The sequence below is a fragment of the Moschus berezovskii genome, chromosome 18 (assembly GCF_049115385.1).
Source record: "Moschus berezovskii isolate FMDL1 chromosome 18, NW_MosBer_1.0, whole genome shotgun sequence".
NCBI lineage: Eukaryota > Metazoa > Chordata > Mammalia > Artiodactyla > Moschidae > Moschus > Moschus berezovskii.
Window position 1 is genome coordinate 14,561,353 of NC_142477.1, and position 25,992 is coordinate 14,587,344.

Sequence of the window (25,992 nt, forward strand, 5' to 3'; positions counted from 1 at the left end):
GTAAAAGGGGAGCATTTCTAAAAGGGAAAACCAGTTCGGTTTGGAGTTGGATCCCTCACAAAAGGCTAGTTTTTATTTGGAGCTGACCATTTCAGAAGTTTGCCTTTAAAGGTTAAACCATGTAGTGATATTTGCAACCAACTTTCCAAGGAAGGAAAGGAGGAAGTGGTGAACTCTGAAGACAGAGCGTAACTTTGGTGGTGAAATACCCAGGGATGGGGACTTAGGGGCTGCCCACTCCTGGGGGATCCACTCCTGGGGGTCCACTTCCCCACTCCAGGACCACAGCCGGGGGAAGGGCCCTGTCCCATCCCTGGAGACCCAGGCCCAGCTCTCCGGCCCAGCTCTTCAGGTACTTCGGTACCACACAGCTGGCCTGGGCTGAGCAGAGGGGAAGGTTAGCAAACTCATCTCTCTGCCAGGGCAGAGGGGGAGGGTCACTTCAATTTGTAAAAATCCCCTGACTTCATTTTGCCTCTGGAAACACCAAAAACAGCGGTCAGTCTTGAAAGGTGGAAATTTCCAGTGGGGATTTATGTAAATATGGCTGCTTAGAAAAGAAAAAGCAAACTATGACCCGGGGTATTTTTGGCTTCGGAGAGAAAGCCCCGGACTACAGGAGGCCGGTGAGCCCGGGTTCACTTTCGGCTCAAAGCTCACTGGGGCGTCCATCTCTCCTGTCCGCAGCCCCACCCCGTCCTCCCGAGATCTCGGGGATGCCAGGTTCCCGGTCAGCCCGGACGGCACTGGAGGCCGCGGAGATCACCACGGGCGCGTCGCACTGGAACGCCAGGGCCTCAAGATGCAGAGGCCTAGGCAGTGGGAACCTCACTCAGGCCCCCGCCAACCCTCCCCGGTGGTGTCTTTGACCGCGTTCCCCACTGTGGCCCTCAGCCTGCCCGCCCAGGCCTGGAATCTCCTAGTTTGTCCCCAGCGCCCGCGGCCGCCCGGTTTTGTTCACCTTTGCTCCCCGAGGGCCTCTCAGGCGTTGGCACCTGGTAGGCACGCTGTCTAGAGCGGTGGAAATTAAAGAAGGAAAGGAGGGTGAGGAGGCAGAGAGAAAGAGGAGCTGTTTCACCCGTGGTCTCCGCGTCCGCCCCTGGACCTGAGGGGCTTTCTGTCCCAGATGCGACGCCCCCCGACGGCCCCAACCCTCATGCCACATCTCCCCTGTCCTAAAAGCTTTTCCCATGAGGATCTGGCCCACGGTCCCACGGTGCGTCCTCCTCTAGGAGGTCAGAGGCTCCCCGCGGCGGGTCCTCACCCCCTGCGCTGGGACCGACAGGGCGGGGTGGGGGGGTAGGCCAGGCTCCGGCCGGGGGGGACCGGGCTTGGGGGGGTGGTTCGGGCATGGGACCCGGCCGTCGCTGCGGGCCGGCTCTCTGTGTTTGGCAAGCAGTCGCGGAGTCTGAGCCGGGGTGGTGGCCTCCGCCCGTGAATCCGTCTCGACTCCGCAGATAAAGGGACCCTGGCCAGGGGGGAGGGAGGGGAGAACCCTTTGGGCCTGGAGCCGCCCCTTCCCACCCAGATGTCATCCCCCCACCCGCGGCGGCTCCAAGCCAGCGGCTCCGAGGCGCTCGTTGAGAAGCCATCCGAAAGGGACCGCTGGCCCGGGTCCTCTCCCGGGTCTCCCGCCCCGCCTCGGCCTGGGATGTCCCCGGGGGCAGCCCGGAGGTCCCGGTTCAGAGGTGCAGGGTCCCCAGCTGGACCCTCGCACGCAGCCAGCCGTCCTCCGTGCCCAGGGCGGTCTTAACCCGGGAGCGAAGTTGGCGTCGGAGCCCAGACTCCCGGAAAAAATGCACAAACAGGCTGGGTGTCTCGGACGTTGAGAAACTGCCCCCCCAACCCCCTCCCGAGCCCGCAGGCCTGACGCCCGGGGCGGCTCCGGGCCCAGGGATTTGGTGTTCCCGACGGCTCAGCCCGCGGCGTCCTCCGACCCCCACCTTCACCCTCATCCCGAGAGCAGGGGCGGGGCCGCCAGCCACGAGGGCGTTCGGGTCCTTTAGTTGTCGCTTCTGGTTCTCCCGCGTGCGCATTTCTCAGCTCCCGGGCACAGCAGCCGGCTGCGCCGAACCCGCGGGGCCGAGGCGCCCCCTGCTTGGCTCTTAACTTTTGCCAGGATCGCGCCGGGTTGGGGGGGCGGGTGCGGCGCGGGACCCCGCGGCGCGCGCCTCCTCGGGCTCGGCCACCCCGGCCCGCCTCCCGCGCGGTCCCCGCCCGCCCGCCGCGCTCGGAAACCCCCGCGGCTCCTCCTACCCCCGAGGGGCTTTCTCCAGCCTCCGCTGACTCGAGTCTAGGAGCGCGGCGGGCCGGCGCGCGTTTCCGCCGAGCTGGAGCGCGCGGAGCCCGCCTGCTTTTCTGGGGCCGCCGGGGACAAGGGGCGGTGACCTCGGTGCGCGCCCGGCGTCCCCGGCTCCCGGCCCGCTCCCCGGCCCCCCGGCCCGCGCCCCGGCCGCCGGCATGGTGCTGCTGGCCGGGCCCGGGCCGGAGGGCGGCGGGGCGCGACGCGTGTCCCCAGAGCCACCGTCCCCACCCCGGGACGCGCAGGCCGGGGAGGACCCAGCTGACTACGAGGAGTACGAGGACTTCTCGAGTCTGCCCGACACCCGCAGCATCGCCTCGGACGACTCCTTCTACCCTTACGGAGACGAGGAGGAGTACAGCTCCGCGAGCGCCGAGAGCGCTCCGGAGGCCGTTCCGGAGGGCGTCCCGGAGGCGGCGAACCTCCTGCGCGCCGCCTGCGCCAACGACGTGGGGCTGCTGAGGGCGCTGGTGCGGCGGGGGCCCAGCGCTGAGGAGGTGCAGGAGACCGACCGCAACGGCCGGGTAAGAGCGCGCCCGCGCGGGGTGCGGGGCCCCTCCGCCCTCCTTGCCCCGGCCCGGCGGTGACTTTGCCGCGGCCGAGAGCTCCGTTTGCCGGCTCCACCGGCACGCGACGCGCCCGGCGCCCTGGGCGTCCTGCCCATCCCCGGCCGTGGGGAGCCGCACTATTGCTCCGAGGTCACAGCGCCGAGGGGACCGTCGCCAGACCCGCGTGCTCACCGCAGCCCCTTCTAGTTTCCCTCCCGCGGAGTCTTCCGATGCTCCCCTGGGATCCGCGCTGGGATCTGAGTTGGGGCATCTCGCGGGTCCCTTCACTCCGGGTCCCCTCTGACCGTCAACCCTCCTCACCTGCAGGGGAAATCCCTTCTGCAAAATGCCCCAGTCGCCCCCAGTGCCCCCAGGGTTCGGCCCTCTCGCTGCTCCTGCGCTTGGCCTTCCACGCCCTAGCGCGGATCAGCTTCTGCTCGCCTCCCAGGTTCGGAGTTGGCTCTGGGACCCCCTGCTTCCTCGCATCCCTCCCCCTGCCTACGCGCGGCCGCGCCCAGTGACCCACGCGGTGGCCGGCCTGCGCGATCTCCGACTGGGCTATCCGCACGGTCACCGCGGAGAGCAGGGGCCGTCGCGCGCCCCCCTCCCCCGGGGAGGTCCCCGGAGGGGAGCACAGCCGGGCGGCAGGAGCACACCCGCAGGGCAGGCGGGCGTGGGGGTGGGGAGAAGCACGAGGGATCCATGAGTCATGACAAGACTCAGGGACGATGAGAAACACAGAAAAAAAGAAAGAAAAAGTTGGCTCGAGAAGGACTGGCTCTCGGAGCGCAGCCCACCAAAGCCGCGGAAGGAGGCAAGCCGCAGGGTGAGCGCGGCGGCCAGGTGCCCTGGGTCGGTGCCCAGCGGACAGTGGCCGCGGTCTCCCTGCCTGTCACGGTCCCCGGGTCCCGCGGGGTGGGCAGTCTCCGCCTGGCGCGCAGCCGGAGGGAATGTGTTTTTGCTGGGGAGGTCCCACACTGATGGGAAGGATGTGCGTCTCCTTGGAAACCGGGGGAGCCGGGTGCCTTTGGTTTATCGCGGGGAGAGGGGGTGGGCGCGGAGGTGTTCCTCCCCTGCCTGTGGTCTGGGCCCGGCTCAGGCAGACTGGAGCTCCTGCAGATACGGTCGAACTTGACACCGCAGTTGAACTTGGGGAAGGCTCTCCGCTTGGTGTAATGTGTCAGGTGGTGCTGGCCCCCAGATCCCGAAGGCTCCAAGAGCTGGAGAGGGGCCCGCGTGGGCAGCATTACCCCGGTGACCCTGGGACACCCCGGGGATGCCTGCACCCCAGCCCTCCCTCTGGCGGGGAGGGCTGGGCCCGGGCTGACTGTACAGCTCTGCTTTCGCTTTTACCAAGGTGACTTTTCACAGATGTTCACGGGAGACCTCAGTTTCCTGAAGCAGGTAACCGGGGGCTGCCTTAAAGGAAGCCCCACAAGGGTCAGGAAGGGTCAGGGATGGGGTGGATCTCCCCCTGTTGGGGGGAGCTTGGGGTCTCCTGGGGCCTGGGTTGTCCAGCCCCCACTCTGAGCTCCACTAGGCTGTGCTTTGTTGTGTTTCCTTTGGGGGCAAAAAATAAAAGTTAGAAAGCAGCTGTACTGGAGACTGCTGAGGACAGCGTGAACCATCCTCAAGGGGCTTGGGTCGGTCGCACTGAGTTCTGTGGTCTCTTGTAAAAGCCTGGAGGGCTTCACTGATAGCTCAGTTGGTAAAGAATCCACCTGCAATGCAGGAGACCAGGGTTCGATTCCTGAATCAGGGAGATCCCCTGGAGAAGGGATAGGCTACCCACTCCAGTATTCAGTATTCTTGGGTTTCCCTTGTGGCTCAGCTGGTAAGGAATCCGCCTGCAATGCGGGAGACCTGGATTCAATCCCTGGCTCGGGAAGATGCCCTGGAGAAAGGAAAGGCTACCCACTCCAGTATTCTGGCCTGGAGAATTCCAGGGACTGTATAGTCCATTGGGTTGCAAAGAGTCAGACGCGACTGAGCAACTTTCACTGTGAACGCCTCTCCCTCAGTGCAGAGTCAGGGGTGGCCAGCTCCGGTCTCTCAGCACCCCGCTGCCTCAGTTTCCCCGCTGTGACGTGGGGCTGACGCAGCTTCAATCTGCCAGGCTGCTGAGCACTAGATCCCTAGCGCAGCTCTCTGACGTGGTCCTGTTTCCTGTCTTGTCCTCTTTTCACTCACCTTCCTTCTCCATGCTCAGAAGAGACATCCTCCAGTTTTGTTTTTGTTTTTTTTTCTTGAGATCAGGCAAAGCTATTTTTCTTTGTGCTTTCCCCCTTAATTACAGAGTCTCCCTTCATTTTTCTGCTCTGAGCCTCCTCTTTGCTCCCTGCCAAATCAGGATGGAGAAACAGCCCACAGCCCATCAATGACAAAGGCCCACAGCCCATCAAGCCCTTTTATCTTCTGATCAGAAAAAGTGGGTCCTGTGTTCTGGGCTTTGAGGGGGTGAGGCGAGAGCTTCTGTTCTTCCCGGTGGCTTCTTGATCCTGTTATCAAACAGCCTCTGTCTTTCTGAAGCCCTTTGACAGCATGAAGTGTCACAAGGGCCAAAACACGACCCTGTAGCAGATGGAGCCACTGATGAGCGTTCACTGCAGACCTACTGTGTGCCAGGCACGAGTGGGCGCTGCAGGGGCTCCCGAATCACACGCTCTCTGCCTTGAGAGTCTTCACCTTTTAATTGAGGAAGAACTCAGAGTGATAGTACCAGGTGCTTAGACAATAATAATAATCCCATGGACGGAGAAGCCTGGTAGGCTACAGTCCACGGGGTCGCAAAGAGTCAGACATGACTGAGCGACTTCACTTCACTTCTTCACTTCACTTCACCCAGTGCTTAGAGGGTAATAGTGCCCAGTGATTAAAGGGTAACAGCCCCCAGTGCTTTCCAGAAGGGAAATGTCTCTAAAGGCTTTTTAAGGGGTGTGTTTATTGAGCTGTTGATCTCCGGTCCATTAAGAAGAGAGTTTACCAAGGTGAGAGAGGTTTAATTTGGCTGGAGTTAACTAAGAATCAGACTTGTTTTGTTTAAGAAGGTGTGTTCTGAGGACTTTGCTGGTGGTCCAGTGGTTCAGACTCTAGGTTTCCAATGCAAGGGATAAGGGTTTGATCCCTAGTCAGGGAACTAGATTCCCCGTGCTGCGCTGCATGGCCAAGAAAAAAAAAAAGTCTGTTGTTTCCTGGCTCCTGAGATTGGTAGAATTTTGGACCTGGCTCAGCAGAGTCTCCTTCTAAAATATTTATTGTTCTAAAAGGATTGCATAATTGAATATGCAACATGTAAATATTTGTCTAACAATCCTTCAGAAGTATTCAGAGTGTGCTCTGCTGTCTTGTAGATTTATGCTTGTTTTGTTCCTGCTGACTCGGGGACAATTCTCCTTCTTAATTCTTCACTTCTCTCCCGAGGTAAGGCCCTGACAACTCTGCAGAGGCCCGCAACCAAAGGAAGTGTTTGTGCTACATTCACTGTTCCAGAACGGCGGTTTGAATGTCAGACAGCTCTTGAACCAAATTAGGCCCAATTCTGCTACCTTGAAAATATTGTACTTTTTTTAATTAAAAAAAATTAAATTTATTCTGGTCATGCCACGTGGCTTATCAGAACTTACTTCCGTGGCCAGAGATTAAACCCGGCTCCTCAGCAGTGGAAGCAGAAGCCCTAACCACTGGACCGTCAGGGAAGTCCCCCTCGTCTCTTGACGGGATCCTTCTCTTACATGTTTAAGTTCTAGTTTCTCTTGCTGAAATGTTTCAAAGACCCCTTCATCCATTTGCTCAATTGGCTCAGGAAGGCTGCAGTCACCATCTGCAGTGATTTTGGAGCCTGAGAAAATAAAGTCTCTAACTGTTTCCATTGTTTCCCGATCTATTTGCTGTGAAGTGATGGGACCAGATGCCATGATCTTAGTTTTTTGTATGTTGAGTTTTAAGCCAGCTTTTTCACTCTCCTCTTTCATCTTCATCAAGAGTCTCTTCAGTTCCTCTTCACTTTCTGCCATGAGAGTGTTGTCATCTGCATATCTGGGGTTATTGATATTTCTTCCAGCAATCTTGATTCCAGCTTGTGCTTCTTCCAGCCTGGTATTTTTCATGATGTACTCTGCATATAAGTTAAATAAACAGAGTGACAATATAGAGCCTTGACACATTCCTTTCCCAAGTTGGAACCAGTCTGTTGTTCCTTGTCCAGTTCTAACCGTTGCTTCTTGAACTGCTTACAGATTTCTCAGGAGGCAGGTCAGGTGGTCTGGTATTCCCATCTCTTGAAGAATTTTCCACAGTTTGTTGTGATCCACACAGTCAAAGACTTTGGCATAGTCAATAATGCAGAAGTAGATGTTTTTCTGAAAGTCTCTTGCTTTTTCAATGATCCAGCAGATGTTGGCAACTTGTTCTCTGGTTCCTCTGCCTTTTCTAAATCCAGTTTGATCATCTGGAAGTTTATGGTTCATGTACTGTTGAAGCCTGGCTTGGAGAATTTTGAGCATTACTTTGCTAGGGTGTGAGATGAGAGCAATTGTGTGGTAGTTAGAACATTCTTTGGCATTGTCTTTCTCTGGGATTGGGATGAAAACTGACCTTTTCCAGGCCTGTGGCCACTGCTGAGTTTTCCAAATTGAGTGCAGCACTTTCACAGCATCATCTTTGAGGATTTGAAATAGCTCAACTGGGATTCCATCACCTCCACTAGCTTTGTTCATAGTGATGCTTCCTAAGGCCCACTTGACTTTTCATTCCACGATGTCTGGTTCTAGGTGAATGATCACACCATAGTGATTATCTGGTTCGTGAAGATCTTTTTTGTATAGTTCTGTGTATTCTTGCCACCTTTTCTTAGTATCTTCTGCTTTTGTTAGGTCCATACCATTTCTGTTCTTGATTGTGCCTATCTTTGCATGAAATGTTCCCTTGGTATCTCTAATTTTCTTGACGAGATCTCTAGGCTTTCCCCATTCTATTGTTTTTCTCTACTTTTTTGCACTGATCACTGAGGAAGTGATTTTTTTTAATGTTTATTTATTTGGCTGGGCATGGTCTTAGTTGCAGCATGTAGAATCTAGTTCCCTGACCAGGAATCCAACCTGCGCTCCTTGTAGTGGAAGCAGAGAGTCTAAACCACTAGACTGCCAAGTGAGTCCCTCATTTCTTTCATTTTCTGGTTAAAAAAGGACAGCACTTCCCTGACAGTCCAGTGCTTAAGACTTCATGCTTCCACTGCAGGGGGCAAGGTTTGATCCTTGGTTGGGGAACTAAGATTTCACATACTGTGAGGCGTGGCAAAAAAAACACAAAATGAAAAAAAAAAAAAAGGACATGATTTTTTAAAGAGTAATTTTATGTTCACAGCAAAATTGAGGAGAAGGAAAAGGGATTTCCCTTATATCCTCTAGTATATATATCCCGAGGCCCATCCTCCTGCCCCCATTGTCAACATCCCCCATCAGAGTGGTATGTTTGCTGTAACTGATGAAGTTACACTGATCCATCACGATCAGCCACACTCCATAGTTTACCTTACGGTTCACCCTTGGTGCTGGACATTGTTTTGTTGCTTCATTTCTGTGTCATGTTCGACTTTTTCTCAACCCCATGGACTGGATGAAGCCCGCCAGGCTTCTCTGTCCATGGGATTTCCCAGGCAAGAATACTGGAGTGGGTTGCCATTCTGTGGGTTTGGACAAATGTGTAGTGACTCGTATTCACCTCTGTAGTGTCATGAAGTGTCCCCTGTGTTCCTCATGTGAGTGTATCTGTTGTCTATGGCCACAGCAGTGCTGCATTACGAATAACTGAAACCGCACGGGTGTACACACCAGTCACATGCTGGTAAGGGCAGCCCAGCCCGTCTCAGCCGCATTTGCTTTTCGCTGGGGGCTGGCTGCAGATGGCAGGACGGGGACAGTCTTGGCTGGGGTGGCTGGTCTCTGCTCTGTGTCGTTCCTCCTCCTGCAGCAGGCGGGCCTGGGCCTGTTTTCCCAGGCAGGGGCAGAGTTGCCAGGTAGCAAGCAGAGCGAGAAAGGTTCAGCGTCAGTTCTGCTGAAGCAGGTTACAAAGCCAAGCCTGGATTTACCCTCTAAGTGTGAATCTGCTTTTGCTTGTAGCAGATGCTGTTCACTAACCCTCAGCATTTCTGTTTATTTAAAATTTATTGAGGAACATTTCTGATCGGTGCCCAAGTAGAAGGTATCAAGAACTTCCCATGTCTTAACCATCCAGCCTCAGTGAGTATCAGCTCCTGAAGGCCTGTTTTAATTTTGATGGACAGGGTTATATTTAATGCTGCTTTTGCTGTGTGTGTGTGTAGGTTTCAGAAACCTAGAAGAAGCACTATCAGGGGGTTTTGAAGCCGGGATGGATTTTAGAGGTTGGTGGTCCCTATCATTTTTTAGTAGAAGAAAGTGGGGCTCAGGGAAGAGGGCCTCTAGATATGTCAGGACAGCTGGGTTCTAGAACGACCCGGAAGTTGCCTGTGGTCTGCCTTTTGACCCCTGTGAGCCTCTCCAAGGGGTTTCTGATCCTCCCACCTTTGCCTCCTGGCTGCACTTGAGGAATGAGCTACCCAGAAATTCTGTGGAGTGATTTTATACAGTTGATTTCTTTTCCATCCTATGTTTATAAGGGCAGACTAAGACAGAGGTGTTATAAAAATCTAAAGCAGTAAGAGGGTTTAGGAACTCCTTTGGAATCTCATTTATTTGCCCAATATTCATGTCAATATGGTAAGGGAATGACAGCTTCTAGTAGAGGTGGCTACAGTATAGGGAAAACTTTACAGTATAGGGAAAGCCTTAAGTGTTGTTTAACTAACTGTGAATTACTAAAATTCAATTCCTCTGATCAGACGTTTAGGTCAGTAACTGATGGTTATAGGATTATTCCGATTTTCTCTTTCTTCCTGAATCCATTATGGTAACCTCTGTTTTTCTAGGAAGCTGTTCCCTTTTTTTCTCCGAAGTTTTAAAGGTTAATAGTATGAGCTTTTCACAGAATTCTCGTTTTAATCTCTGCTGTAATCCTGTGTTTTTACATTTTTGCATTTGAGCTGTTTCTCTTTCTTGGTGTTGCTTAGTCATTCAGTCGTGTCTGACTCTTTATATCATCAAAAGCATTTTATTGTCTTTTCAGAGAATCAACTTTTATTCTGATCTGTTTCCTTCTTTGCTATTTCATCAATTTCTGCTTTTCTTTTTATTATTTCCTTCCTTCAGATTTATTCTACGTATAACTTTCAAAGTATCACTTTCATTTTTCCCCACAAATTTTGATATGTAGCATTTTATTATTGTTACGTTCTCATTTACATTAATGATTTCCTTTTTTTTGTTTGACCTAGAAGTTATTTAGAATGGTGTTTAATTTTTTAAATCTATATTGTTAGGTCTTATATAAAGTAACCTTTAAAGCCTGATTCAGAGACTATGGTCTGCATGATACTTTGAAAATTTTTGAGACTGACTTTATAGCCTATTGGGCCAATAATTCTAAATCATAGTGAAAGTCGCTCAGTCATGTCCGACTCTTTGCGACCCCGTGGACTATACAGTCCAGGGAATTCTTCAGGCCAGAATACTGGATTGGGTAGCCTTTCCCTTCTCCACGGGATCTTCCCAACCCGGGATTGAATCCAGGTCTCCCTCATTGCATGCAGATTCTTTACCAGCTGAGCCTCTAGGGAAGCCCAAGAATACTGGAGTGGGTAGCCTTTCCCTTCTCCAGGGGATCTTCCTGACCCAGGAATCAAACCAGGGGTCTCCTGCATTGCAGGTAGATTCTTTACCAACTGAGCTATCAGGGAAGCCCCAATTATCTAAATCACAACCATGTGATATTTTATAATTTCTCCAAATTAAGTCAAAATAATTCCATATGTAAAACAATATGTAATTTCCTTTAATTAAAAGAAATAAGAAGGATGTAGAGAAGTTGTTAAACTATGTAAACAAAGGAAATATGTTTCATTCTAGGCGGTTGGGAAGTAATTCTTTTAGACAGTTGGCAGAATAATGATGTATGTACGGTGTGTGTGTGTTTATGAGTTCAGATTTTATGATGAAGTAGGATATTAAAAATCCTTGATGTCACTCAGTGTGTGGTAACAAAAATAATAGAGACTATTTTTAATGATATTTCTGAATTTTGAAGACAGTTGAAGGTGGCATTTACTTATTTCTACTAAGTCAGAGACAGGGAAATGATGGGAGATGTGAAATCCTGAGTGACAGTTGGGTAGGTGGCAAAATTGGATTGGAGGGGTGGGATTTGAGAGCTATTTCAAAGTATCAGAAAAACAGTGTATGCTTCTAAAGGCATATCGATGTCATTTCTGAATGAGTTCAGATCCAGGGCAGGCATGTGATGGGGAAGGGGGAGACGAAGGAATCAAGCATTTCCCTCTGGCTTCTGTTTCTGAAATGTAGCTGGCTCATGGGTGAAAGGTCACACCTGGTGAGGGGCATCCCAGCGGAGAGAGGTGTGGAGGCGAGGCCAGGGGAGAGGCAGGACCTCTGCTCAGGGCCGGTGCTGGCCAGTGAACAGTGTCACGTTTATAGCAGCACATTTGCTGGGATAAGGAGAGACATGTGAAGTCAGTTGAAAATAAAGGGCTTCCCTGGAGGCTCAGCGGTAAAGAATCCGCCTGCTAGTGCAGGAGACACGGGTTCGATCCCTAATCTGGGAAGCTCCCACATGCCTCGGGGCACCTAAGCCCGTGTGCCCCAAGGGCTGAGCCTGTGTCCTAGAGCCCATGTTCTGCAGCAAGAGGGCAGCGAGAAGCCTGTGCCCCACAACTAGAGAGGAACTCCTGCTTACTGCAGCTGGGGAAAAGCCCACGCAGCAGTGGGGACCCAGCACAGCTAAAGAAATGGATAAATGAAGGAAGGAAGGAAGGAAGGAAGGAAGATGAAGAAATTAGGCCAAGCCCGGGGGGGGGGGGATCTCTAAGGATTATATGCCATGTGGTTCTATTTACGTAATCTTCCCCAAGTAATGCAGTTGTAGAGATGAGATCTTCTTTTGGTCTTCCCTGGTGGCTCAGCTGGTAAAGAATCTGCCTGCAATGCGGGAGACCTGGATTTGATCCCTGGTTTGGGAAGGTCCCCTGGAGAAGAGAAAGGCCACCCACTCCAGTATTGTGGCCTGGAGAACTCCATGGACTGTATAGTCCATGGGGTCGCAAAGAGTCAGACACAACTGAGCTACTTTCACTTTCAGAAATGGAGAACAGACTGGGGATTGCTGGGTTAGGGCTCTGCGGGGAGGAGTGGATGGCACTCTGCCTGGGACAGGCCTGCTTCTAGATTGTGTTGGTGGTTACCTGGAGCTACACAAGGGTTACAGTGGCAGAGAACCACGCACACAGACACATGCACACACACACACGCGCACACCCACACCCACACACACACCCCAGGGACACCTGAACAAGCTCTGTGGAATGCAGCAATGCCCCTTTCATGATGCTCTTGCACTATGATTATGCAAGATGTTGATACTGGGGGGGAAGGCTGAAGGGGTGGCTTCGTGTCAGTTGACCGCTATTTCAAAATCAAAAATTTAGTAAAAACGAGGGAAGGCATGCATTACCTTTTATCTGCAGCCCTCCCACATGAGTAGACTGGATTTTGGAAGCCAAAGCAAGATCAGACGTTGTTAATAAGGGGAGATGGGACTGATGGGAATATTGGGTGTTTGAACGTTGCTACTCAAGTGTGGTTCAATGAGGTGGTCATCTAGGGTTTGCTCCCAAATGGAGGATCCTAGGCCCTCACTAGGTGTACAGAACCAGAGTCTGCAACTTTGGTGATGGGCATGTTCACTTGTGGGAAGAACTATGAAACTTTATTCTGAGAGGAGAAAGCAAGTGTGGTGGCCAAAGATGGTAGCCTTAGGTTGGCCACATGACCCCGGACAAGTCACAGAGTCTTCCCAGCCTCAGTTTCCTCTGGATGCCCATCTAGAAAAGGGGGTGCTTTTTATGAGGCTCACAACAACCTCATGGAAGTTCTAGGCAGAGTGAGTCAGTGACTTAGGCATAACAGTGGGTGCTCAGGGAGGGCAGCTGTTGTCTCTGTGGGTGAATTAACCTCAAGATGGGTTTCTAGTCCTGCAGCTTCAATTTCGGCCAAGGGAAAAGGTGGGAGCAAATTAAACGTCTCTCCGGAGAGGGGTGGTCAGGCCAATAGTGTGTCTGCCCCTTGGCAAGGGCCCTTGTGTAAATGTAAGCGTTAGTGAAGAGGGTGGATCTTGCGTTACGCGTTTGTACCTTGAGGGCAGTGGCGGCTGGGGCCATGGGTGCAGGTGAGGCAAGGTGGGAGGGGAGGGCAGCGGGCTGGGACCCCATCTCGGGAGCACCTTTGACTGAGGGGGGTGGCAGTTGTGGCTTGCAGGAGAATGGGCAGAGTCTAAACTCATTTTCTGTGAGTTCACAGTCATGCAGAGCCCTGGCTGGGAGCCCTGGTACATCCTGGGACTCTCAGGGCCTGACCCAGTCACGACGTTCTGCTGAGAACAAGCAGCTGCGGTGCGTTCCTGAAGTCCCCTTCCACTTCTGTTTCACCTCCCGGGCGTCTCCAAGGACCTGGCACTGCCTGCTCCGAGCAGGAGGGTCAGGCTGCATCACTTCCTTCTAGACCTTCCAGCCTTTGTATTTGGAAACAAATGGTCATGTGCTAAAAATAGCAGGGGTGACATAGCCGCCTGGACGGTTTTGTGGGTCTGTGAGTCAGGGTCATAGGAAATGGGTGGGTTTCTAGGAAATGAATTCTGTGTACGGTAGCGTCAGGATGGTCTGATGGCTGGACGAGGGCAAGGAGTCCTGGTGTCACCCAGAGACGCTCTTGCCTGCTGACCGTCCTGTTTCAGAGGACCCAGTTCTTAGGGGATCCTGTGCTTCCGCAGTACAGAGGGACATGGAGGACACCATGGAGCAGGGGAGGGAGTGACTCTGATATGTTGTTACCCACAGGTCCAGCTCTGTTGAGGGGTGCTGGGACAGGCCACCCCTGAAGTCCCCAGACTCACCCTCCATGTGCGCTGGTGGGTGGGAAGCACCCACTGGTGCTGAAGGGGGATTGGGTATCTCCGGTCTGCCCAGAATTTCCTTGTGTTGGCATCAAAGTCCCACATCCTGGGAAACCCCTGTGCCCCTGGCCAACTGGGATGGCCAGTCATTCTGCCTAGGATGTGTGTGTGTGTGTTGGGGCCACACACAACGTGTCACCTCACAGAAGCTGAAAGGCCTACTGACCACAGAATTCCTCCTTCAGCAGAACCTGGAAAAGCTACTTGGGAGGAAAGCTGTTGTGTTAAGTTTTAGTTGGACCACAAAGAAGTGTGAGTGCCGAAGAATTGATGCTTTCAAAGTGTGGTGCTAGAGAAGACTCTTGAGAGTCCTTTGGACAGCACGGAGAACAAACCAGTACATCCTAAAGGAAATTGACCTTGAATATTCATTGGAAGGGCTGATACTGAAGCTGAAGCTCCAATTCTTTGGCCACCTGATGTGAAGAGCTGACTCACTGGAAAAAACCCTGATGCTGAGAAAGATTGAGGGCAGGAGGAGAAGGGTAGGACAGAGGATGAGGTGGTTGGATGGCATCACCGACTCAATGGACATGAGTTTAAGTAAACTCCAGGAGAGGGTGAAGGACAGGAAGCCTGGTGCGCTGCAGTCCATGGGATCACAAAGAATTGGATACGACTGAGCGACTGAACAGCGACAGTAGTATCTGGGGCAAGTCCACTGAGAGGGAAGCATCTGCCTAAATGTAGTCTCTTAGACTGGGTGCTTTGATCTCAAGAGAGAGCTGTCAGCCACGGGGGACACAGCACAGATGCATCTTCCTGGGAGGAGTTTGGGAGACCAGAGAGCCCTTGATCTGGGAGGACCCATGGCAGAAGGGCCTGGAGTGGGGTTATTCTCCACTACTGCACCTGGAAAGTAGAATAAATGCATTTCTGTAAAAAATTCAGTGACTTAATCACGTAGACATATATACACTACCGTGTGTAAAGTAGGCAGGCAGTGAGAAGTTGCTGTGTGACGCAGGGAGCCCAGCCTGGTGCTCTGTGATGACCTAGAAGGATGGTGTGGGGAGAGAAGGGAGGCACAAGAGGGAGGGGGTACATGGCCAGTTATGGGTGATTTGCACTGTCGTACGGCAGAAACCCACACAACATTGTAAAGCAGTTCTCCTCCAATTAGAAAATAAAATTTAAAAAATTCAGCTACTTGTCATAAAACGCACCAGGAAATCTCTAGTGGATTTGTTTTAAACAGAAATAATGATTTTAAAATGTCTGGCATAAACAAATCTAAATCTTTTGGTTTGTTTAGAATGAGGTACAAGTGCATGGGTTACTTCCCTGATGGCTCAGATGATAAAGAATCTGCCTGCAGTGCAGGAAACCCGGGTTCAATCCCTGGGTCGGGAAGATCCCCTGGGAAAAGGAATGGCAACCCACTCCAGGATTCTTGCCTGGAGAATTTCATGGACAGAGGAGCCTGGCAGGCTACAGTCCAAGGGGTCGCAAAGAGTCGGACACGACTGAGCGATTTTCACTCACTCACTCACAAGTGCAGTGCGGTAACCTACTTCATTTGTAAAAGGCAGTGACTCACAGTGATTCTACTAATAATATCGTTGGGTGCAAAAAGTACTTAAGATGTTGTTACATTATTTCTTAAAGTTACCTAAGGTTAATTGGCTTGAGGGGCCTTTGAAAATAACTGAAAACTCATCAACATTTTGTTTGCATCTGGCAAGTTCTATCAATCTGCAGATGGCTTGATTCCAATGTGCTTCTTTAAAAACATATTGATTTTATATATGTTACCTATTTGGCTGCATTGGGTCTTAGTTGTGGCACTCAGGATCATCATTGCAAGATGCCAGATCTTTTGCTGCAGCGGGTGGGCGGGCTGTCTAGTTGTGGTGCGTGGGCTCAGTAGTTTCACCTTGAGGGCTTAGTTGCCCTGTGGTGCGTGAGATCTTAGTTCCCCACCAGGGATCAAACCCGTGTCCCCTGCATTGCAAGGTGGATTCTTAGCCAGTGGACTACCAGGGAAGTCCCTCAACATAAGTTTTAGCAAATATGTGCAGGCCTGTGTTTCTTTGTCAATGACATGAGTACTTTAGAAAAGAGTCAAAGTAAGAAGAAAAGAGGGACTTCCCAGGTGGTGCTAGAGGTAGAGAATCTACCTGCCGATGCAGGAGACATCAGAGATGTGGGTTCAATCCCTGAGTTGGGAAGATCCTCTGGAGGAGGGCATGGTAACCCACTCCAGTATTCTTGGCTGGAGAATCCCATGGACAGAGGAGCCTGAAGGGCTACAGTCCATGGGGTCGCAAAGAGTCGGACACGACTGAGCAACTTAGCAGGCATGCAGGCAAGAAGAAAAGAGACCTTTCCCCCCGCGAAGAAGTGGATATTACTGAATGTTAGCTATTAAAACCTGTTTCCATCCATTTGGGCTGCTGTGACAGAACACCGGGCTGAGTGGCTTATAGAAATCAGATATTTATTTTTCACAGCTCTGGAGGCTGGAAATTCAAATCAGGGCCCTACAGATTCAGTGTCTGGTGAGGGTTTGATTCCTGGTTCACAGACGGTCATCTTCTCTGGATCTTCACTTGACAGAGCCAGGGAAGGAGCCCTGTGGGGTCTCTTTATAAGAATATGCATCCACCTTCATGATCTAATCCCCCAAAGGCCCCACCTCTTAGGACCATCACACCTGAGGGTTAGGATTTCAGCATATGAATTTTGGGGGGACACAGACATTTAAACTATAGCAAAACACATCAACTGCTGAAAGGATATAAAGTGTCTTTCCACTTGCAAGAAAGGTACACAGTTTTTTTAAATATTTGTGGAAATATATGTGCAGGTCTTTTACTCAAAAAATTCCAGAGTCTGTGTGTGGACCATGGGATGGATTTACATATAGAGAATCCCCCTTTCTAAAAATAAAGACTCCTGCTTTTGTGGGATTTTAAACAGAAGTTTAGATGCGTAAAATGAAACAGTTCAAAATTAAGTGGTCAGAAGATGCCTAGAAATAGAAAAAAAAAAATTCTCAAAGGAAACTAAACCTTTGAAGTTCTACGTGATGGGAAATCCCCAAAATGCAAAGTTAAAGGAAGTAATCTGAAAAGGAAAGTGAAGAAAATGTATTAACAAAAAAAAACAGTGTTGATACATAATTCACACAGTATACAATTCACTCATTTAAAAGCTTACAATTCAGTGCTTTTTAGTATATTCACAGACGTGTGCAGGCATCACCACAGTCCCCTTTGGAACATTTGGGGAAAGAAACCTTGTACCCATCAGCTGTCTCCTTCTATTCCCTGTCCCCTCCAACCCTAAGCAACTAATATCTCCTTTCAAGATCTTAACTGCAAATTTCTGGTAAATTACGGTATATGGTAAGAAATCACATTTAAAAAAGAAGTATTCAAAGCTCCAAATTTTAGCCATGTCACAGTGAGCCTTGGGCGGAGCTGTCCTTTTATTCACCTCTGCTTGCGTTTGCTGATCTGTCACTGAGGTCCTCAGAGTGTGGCCCCCATCTAGCAGTGTCCCAGTTCCTGGGAATTGGGAGCTCTGGAGTGGGACCAGCACTGTGTTCACAGCCCTTCAGGGGGTTCTGACGTGCACTCGGGGTACCCCTTGCTATTCAGGCACTCAGTCGTGTCTGACACTTTGTGGCCCCGTGAATACAGCACGCCAGGCTTCCCTGTCCTTCACAATCTCCTGGAGTTTGCTCAGACTCATGTCCATTGAGGTGATGATGACATCCAACCACCTCATCCTTTTTTGTGACCTTCTCCTCCTGCCCTCAATCTTTCCAGCATCAGGGTCTTTTCCAATGAGTTGGCTCTTTGCATCAGGTGGCCAAAGTATTGGAGCTTCAGCTTCATCATCCAGTGAATATTTAGCGTTGATTTCCTTTAGAATTGACTCCACTTCCTTGCTGTCCAAGGGATTCTTAAGAGTCTTCTCCAGCATCACAGTTTGAAAGCATCAATTCTTCAGGGCTCAGCCTTCTTTATGGTCCAACTCTCAGATCTGTATCTGACTGTTGGATAAAAACATAGTTTTGACTATATGGACTTATATAGGGATTCTCCAGGCAAGAACAATGGAGTGGGTTGCCATGCCCTCCTCCAAGGAATCTTCCCAACCCAGGGATCACACCCAGGTCTCCCGCATTGCAAGTGGATTCTTTACCGTCTGAGCCACCAGGGAAACTCTGGGTACCCCTGGGGGACTGCATTTCCATCTCCATTAATGTTTCTGCCAACTCCTCTTGGAAGAGTCTGTGCTTGGGCACGGCCTCGCTGTCTGGTCTGAAGAGAGGCTGGAGATCTGTGTCCTCAGGCTTGTCTGGCTTCCCCACGAATTTTGCTCTTGCATCAGGGGATAATGGTTGTGTTGAGAGGAAGGCCAGCCTGGTTTTGTCCTTGACCGGGTCTCCGGGGCCGAGGACTTGGGAAGTGCTCAGTGAAGGCTGTGGATGGCTTGTCACCGCCATCCCTGCCCTGCTGAGAGAAACCCCTTCCAGGGTGGACTTGGTCCCTACTTGCTCCTGCCTTGGTGGCTGTCCCTCACCGCCTCTCATGACCTTTTCCACCTTTCCCTCTGCTAGTTCTTTACCTTCTTCTTGCAACATCTTTGGATCTCTCTGGTCATAAAAAAGAAAACACACACACACACAAACTCCAAATCAAATAAACCCACAACTTACTTGCCCGCAGGCGCCTAAAATTCCTCTGCTTCCAAAAGCCAAGGGCATGTGGAGCTGGTGGGTACTTGCCCCGGTGACCGATGTCCAGCCTCAGACCGGGGTCTGGGGAGCTGTTCCTGCACCTTCTCTGGTTGTCCCTGCCTCTCAGTCCACAGTTTCATTGTTGGGCGTCGGAAAGCATCCTTTCCTGGGTTCTGGCTTCACGGTCTTAAGCTCTGATTTCTTCCCTCCCAACCCACCCTTGGCCTAGGACAGGGCTGCCTGTGCCTCGTGCCCCCGTCCCTACCACCAGCGTTTTGGAATCAGAAACTGACACCCCTCTCTGGAGAGCTGGGGGGTTGGGTAGAGTGCCCATGGTGGGAGCAGCCCACTGCACGATCTTGTCCGTGGCCTGACCCGGATGACAGTATCCGGTCCCTGAGGCTGGGATCACACCCCCAAAGCCACCTCCTGAGACTCCTGGGTCCCCCATACACTGCCCACTTCCAGTCTCCCCTGGACCTTCTGGTTTCTACTTCTTTGCTCTGAGGCTCTTTTAACCAGCTTGTCTCTCTTTACTCCCCGGCTGTGTCAGTGTGATTAGGCTATCGCACCTAGTTATTTAACCATACTAGTGCAGTTCCAAGTATTTTGTGCGCGTGGTTAACAGCCACCATCCGCTGGCTTGAACTCAGGATGACCACTGACGATCTGGGTGGGTCTCGTCCAATCAGTTGAAAGCCTCAAGAGCAAAATCTGTGTTTCCGGGGAAGAAGAATTTCAGCCTTGAGACTGCAGCATTGGCTCCTGCCTGAGTTTCCAGCCTACCAGCCCCCGCCATCATGTGAACCAGTTCCTTAAAATACATCTCTTTGTGTCTCTATCCCCAATTGGTTCTGTCTCTGCAAAAGCCATTCCTAGAGAATCTCACCTGCTGGCAGAACCCCCACCCCGGCCCCAGGCTGGTCTAGCTGATGCCAGCTCTCAGCCCACGACTGCTCTCCCGAAGTCAGCCTTGCAGTCAAGATCAGCTGCAGGGTTTCTCCTGCCAACCTCCCAGCATCTCGGACTTTCTGTGAACTCATCGTGACCCCCCAGCCCCAACATTTTGGCACTGTTTCTGTTGCCAAGCCTCTGTGGGCATATAACCGCTGCAGCCCCGGGGCTGTGTGCTTGAAAGGGTCCATGTTTGGGGTGCTGCTCTGCTCTTGCTGTCTGAGATTCTTAATGATTTTGAATCTGGGGTTCCTTATTTTCCCTTGGTGTCAGGACTGCAAATTACGTAGCTGACTCTGGTTGCTCCATGCTGCTGGCTGCTCGTATTTGCGATCCAGCAGTTGACCCAACCTCACTCATCTCTCATATACAGTCATGTTCTAAGCCCTGCACAGTCTCTAGGGACATGTCCCACTTTTCATTCTCACTGCCTCTCTAATCTGGGGCTTAGAGACATCTCACCTTGATAAACGTGGTACTTCCTCGTGGGTCTCCCCACCGCATCTCACCGCTTTTCAGTCATTTCTGCCACCACTGGATTTATTTTCATTTGTGTGGCTTATGTTACAACAGCATCATCTTCAGAAGCTCTTTCTTGGACTTCTCAGGGGGCACAGTGGATGGGAATCTGCCTACCAATACAGGGAATACGGGTTCAATCCCTGGTCCAGGAAGATTCCCCTGGGGAATCTAAGGGTTACAAAGCCCGTACTCGAGAGCCAGTGAGCCACAACTACTGAAGCCCACGTGCCTAGGGCCCTGGCTCTGCAGCAGGAGAAGCCACCACAATGAAAGGCCCACGCACTGCAATGAAGGTTACTAGAAGATCACTGTCTGTGACTAGAGAAAGCCCGCCTGCAGCGACCAAGACCCAGTGCAACCAAAAAAAAGGTTGACTTGCTGTCCCCAGAATCACGGCCGATCCTTATTCTCCCTAGGACAGACACCTTCCTCTCTTACTATTGCAAGGCAGTCTCAAGTGCCACCTTCTCTGGGGACTCCCACCCCGCTCGCTGGATGGCTTCTTTCTGACGTTGGAATCTCATCACTATTCACAATTTGTTCATGAGACTCCTTTCTTTCTGCTGTGTTTTTTAATGATTGGTTGATATTGTCTCTCTCTAAGCTTGATGAGCTCCATGAGGGGAAGGCCTTGGCCTCATTCATTCAGCTTGTGTTCTCTTGAGTCAAGCAGAGTTTGTTGCAGATAGTAGGTGGTTTGTATCTGCCTGTTGGATAAAGTTTGGCTACTGTGTCTTGCTGCCAGTTATAGAATCTTGATTTGAAAATACAGTTTCAGGTCTTACGTTTAAGTTATTAATCATTTTGAATTGATTTTTGTGGTCGGTGTAAGATAAGGGTCCAATTTCATTCTTTTGCAAGTGAACACAGTTCCCAGTACCATTCATTAAAGAGACTGTCCTTTCTCCATTGTGTTCTCCATTGGTGTCTTTGTCTAAAATTAGTTGACCATACCTGTTTGGGCTTCCCTGGTAGCTCAGCTGGTAAAGAATCTGCCTGCAATGCAGGAGACCCAGTTCAATTCCTGGGTCGGAAAGATCCCGTGGAGAAGGGATAGCCTACCTACTCCAATGTTCTTGGGCTTTCCTGGTGGCTCAGGTGGTAAAGAATCCGCCTGCAATGTGGGAGACCTGGGTTCGATCCCTGGGTTGGGAAGATGCCCTGGAGGAGGGAACAGCTACCCACTTCAGTATTCTGGCCTAGAGAATTTCAAGGACTGTATAGTCCATAGGGTCGCAAAGAGTCAGACACCACTGAGTGATTTTCACTTTTACACGTTTGGGTTTGGGGCTTTCTGTTCTGATCTATGTGTCTGTTTTTGTGCCAGGATTATACTGTTTAGATTACTATTGCTTTGTAGTAGAATTTGAAATCAGGAAGTGTAATGCTTTCAACTGTGTCTTTTTTATCAAGACTGAATTGGCCGGTTGGGGTCTTTTGTGGTTCCATACAAATTTTAGGATTGTTTTCTCTATTTCTGTAAAAAATGCCATTAGAATTTTGATAGGGATTGTGTTGAATCTGTATGTCATTTTGGACAGCGTGGACATTGTAGCAACGTTAATGCTCCTATATCTTTCCACTTATTTGTGTCAATTTCTTTCACCAAAGTTTTATAGTTTTCAAGGTACAGATCTTCACCTCCTTGATTAAATGTACTCCTATGTATTTTATTCTTTTTGATACCATTGTGAATAGGATTGTTTCCTTGATTTTCTTTTTCGGATAGATCTTGGTTGATATAAAGAAATGCAGTTGATTTTTGCAGGTAGATTTTTTTTATCCTGTGACTTTACTGGACTTGTTTATTCTAGCAATTTTTTTTTTTTTTTTTGGGTGGATCCTTTAGGGCTTTCTCTATATGGGATCATGTTGCTGTTGTTGTTTAGTCATATCTGACTTTTGTGTGACACCATGGACTGTAGCCCACCAGGCTCCTTTGTCCATGAGATCTCCCAGGAAAGAAGGCTAGAGTGGGTTGCCTTTCCTTCTCCAGGGGTTCTTCCTGACCCAGGAAGCAAGCCATTTGCACACAGATCCTTTTACGGCACCTTTCTTACTTGGATGCTTTTAATTTCTTTCTTTTTCTCGTCTGCTCCCTCTGGCTAGCACTTACAGTAGAGTCTTGAATAGACATGATGAGAGTGGCCATCCCTGCCGTGAATCAGAGGTTGGATGAAAGACTTTCAGTTTTACCCTGTTGACTAAGATGTTAGCTATGGGTTTCTTATAAATGGCCTTCATTGTACTGAGACTTCTCAACCTTGGCAGTACTGATGTTTGGGGATGCCTGGTCCTTTGTTGTGGAAGCTGACCTGTGCATTGCAGGTTAGCGAGCATCTGTCCTGGCCTCCACTCACTAGTATACCTGTCCTGCTCCAGGGTGACAACCAAAACTGTCCCCAGACATTGCCAATGTCCCTCTATAGGGACAGAGGGAAAAACTACTCCCTGCTTGAAAATTATTGAAATAGAGAATAAAGGCACCAAAATTGTTTGAATTGTATGTCGACATGAGTGCTTTTTTATATGGAGAAATTCTTGAGGCTGTGGAAGGATCTAGAGTATTTGGCAAGCCTGATTGCTCTCTCTTCCCTCTTCCCAGTGAAAGTTTTGTCAGATGCTTTTGATTTTTTTAAATAAAAAAATTTTTTTACTTGCCACTTTTCATTATATGAAATGTGTAAGCTAGAGAATTAATTCTATATACACTTCCCCACCCCCCCACCCTGGTCTTACCATGGGGCTTGTGGGATCTTAGTTCCCTGACCAGGAATTGAACCTGGGCCCTTGGCTGCAAAAGTCTGGAACCCTAACCACTGGCCTACCAGGGAATTTACTGATTCCTTGTCAGGTGTTTTCTGGAGGGCTTTTTTTGGTGTGTGTGTTTTTTAAAGTTAAAAAATTTACATGGTGACTTCAGCCATGAAATTAAAGACGTTTGCTCCTTGGAAGAAAAGTTATGACCAACCTAGACAGCATGTTAAAAAGCAGAGACATTTCTTTGCCAATTAAGGTCCATCTAGTCAAAGCTTTGGTTTTTCCAGTAGTCATGTATGGATGTGAGAGTTGGAGCTCAGCGCCGAAAGAATTGATGCTTTTGAACTGTGGTGCTGGAGAAGACTCTTGAGAGTCCCTTGGACTGCAAGGAGATCCAACCAGTCCATTCTAAAGGAGATCAGTCCTGAATATTCATTGGAAGGACTGATGCTGAAGCTGAAGCTCCAATTCTTTGGTCACCTGATGCGAAGAACTGACTTATTTGAAAAGACCCTGATGCTGGGAAAGATTGAAGGCGGGAGGAGAAGGGGACGACAGGGTGAGATGGTCAGATGGCATCACCGACTCGATGGATATGAGTCTGAGTAAACTCCGGGAGTTGGTGATGGACAGGGAAGCCTGGCGTGCTGCAGTCCATGGGGGAGCAAAGAGTCAGACATGACTGAGCGACTGAACTGAACTGAAGTGACTCAGCAGGAGATTTGTATTTACCAGCTCTTCTGAGAGCCCCTATTCCACGAGAAAGAAACCTGTGAGTAGAATGCCCAGCACTTGTAAACATGTCTCAGTTTCTTATTTGGAGTGTTTGTTGTTAGAATCTTGACATTTGTCTGTTATTTTCCTCTTGAAAAATACTTGTAATTGGACAAATTGTGCTTTTAAACGTGTAATGTGAGGAGGTTCTCCCTGGGAAGCGTGACCCATCCACTCCATATCCACCGAGCCTTCAGATCATGATGATGACTCCGTCTTTATCCTCGAGCCAGGAGGAGCTTGGAGGCGGCAGCCACGTGCTCGGTGGAGATTTAATTGCTGATGAAGCATATGAGGAGCCAGAGATGGCCATTTCACGCCTGGAGGATGGCGTGTGGCACATTCTACCAGGAAAACAAGCAGACGCTGGGCAGCAGTTCCTCCTTTAAAAAGAAACATCAGGATAAAGTGTGTGCCCTGCACCGGGCACTGGTCTAGGGAACTGAGCGCTGAGTACAGGGGGCAGTTCCCATTCAGATGGAGCTCCCGTGCTTCGGGGCTTCCTTTATAGCTCAGTCGATGAAGAATCTGCCTGCAATGCAGGAGACCTGGGTTCAGTCCCTGGGTCGGGAAGATCCCCTGGAGAAGGAAACGGCAACCCACTCCAGTATTCTTGCCTGGAGAATCCCCATGGACAGAGGAGCCTGGTGGGCTACAGTCCATGGGGTTGCAAGAGTCGGACAGGACTTAGCAACTAAACCACCACCAGCAGGGGCAGACCAGACAGGTCACAGGTTACACAGCATTGGGTGGATGCTGGAGAGAGCCTGTGGGTACAGACAGTGTGGAACTGAAAGTCTTCAGGCGTGGGTGTCTAGAGGAAGAGTGGTCCGGGCTGACGAGCAGCAGGAACAAAGGCTGTGAGGTGGTAGACCTGGCATGTTCTGGAACAGCCAGGAGGTCAGAGGGGCTGGAGCAGAATGAAGTGGTGGAACGGGCAGAAGCAGAGATGAGAAGTGGCCGGTGACCTCACTCAGAGACAGACTTGGGCAACGTGAAGAGGAGAAAAGACTTGCTTCCACCCTCAAGTCTAAGTTTCAGTAACATCTCCCTGAAACTGGTGCTTTTTCAGGAGAACAGAGTGTTCCAGGCTAGAGCTTTATAAGGACTGGTGGTGAGCTTCCCTCTTATATTATACTTAACTGGATTGATGCTTTTTCAATATTCATGTCCCCAGATCATCAAGTATTTCACAGATGCATATGGTATTGGCAACTACCTTTCTCAAACACTGTCCTTGATTGACAAATCCCTTTTTGGGCTTGCCATCCAGTATCCTTAAGCTTTGGCTTTTAGTTTTATTCTTCTATCATTTTTTGTTTTGGCCCAACATAAGGCCTTCAGACTGACAGGCTTCTCAGTGTCAGAGCCTGGGCAGGAGTCCTGAGGCCCCGGAGAGCTACATGTCCTGGAGCTGTTTTCAAGGAACCGGATCAATGAGAAAGTGGTTTGGAAAGTCTGTCTTACGGCTCAGCGCCATGCTGAGTAGTACGGTTGACCCTTGAACAATGCGGGGTTCGACCAGGGATTGAACCCGCAGCCCCTGCAGTGGAAGCTTGAGGTCTTAACCACTGGACCACCAGGGAAGTCTCAAGCTTTGGCTTTTTATTTTGTACTGGGGTAGAGCCGATTATATATATTGGAGTATAGCTGAGTCTCTTGGACTGCAAGGAGATCCAACCAGTTAATCCTAAAGGATATTAGTCCTGAGTATTCCTTGGAAGGACTGATGCTGAAGCTGAAACTCCAATACTTTGGCCACCTGATGTGAAGAACTGACTCATTGGGAAAGACCCTGATACTTTGAAAGATTGAAGGCAGGAAGAGAAGGGGACGACAGAGGATGAGATGGTTGGATGGCATCAGCGACTCGATGGACATGAGTTTGAGCAAGCTCCGGGAGTTGGTGATGGACAGCGAGGCCTGGCGTGCTGCAGTCCATGGGGTTGCAAAGAGTCAGACACGACTGAGCGACTGAACTGAACTGATAGTCGATGAACAAACAGTGCTGTGATAGTTTCAGGTGAACAAGGCAGGGACTCAGCCATACATACACATGCATCCATTCTCCTCCAAACTCCCCTGTCCCCCAGGCTGCAAGCTCTGGCTTCTCAGATCTCACTTCAGGTCTGGGTCCCCATTTCCACTCCACACAGAAAATCTGAGAATGTGATTATGTGTGTCTGTGGAGCACGAGGCTTCGCTCTTGTGAAAGGAAACCCCAAGAAAACGCCCTAAAACTAGAAAGTAGTTCCTGGGAGCTTGTGGCTTTCCCGGTTGGCCTGTGTCCTGGCTGCCCGGAAGCTGTCTGCCTGAGAGGTATGGTGGGCGCCCCCTCGGAAGGG

General features: G+C 50.4%; 1 protein-coding gene across 2 annotated transcripts in view; it reads left to right on the forward strand.

Annotated features, from left to right (window-relative positions):
* Positions 1-2,460: 2,460 nt before the first annotated feature.
* Positions 2,461-25,992, forward strand: part of ANKRD33B (ankyrin repeat domain 33B) — a 101,104-nt gene continuing 77,572 nt past the window's right edge. For both annotated transcript variants that reach the window (XM_055422260.2, XM_055422261.2), the window contains exon 1: positions 2,461-2,826. In XM_055422260.2, coding sequence (XP_055278235.2) covers positions 2,461-2,826 — 366 coding nt within the window. The remainder of the gene's footprint in view (positions 2,827-25,992) is intronic.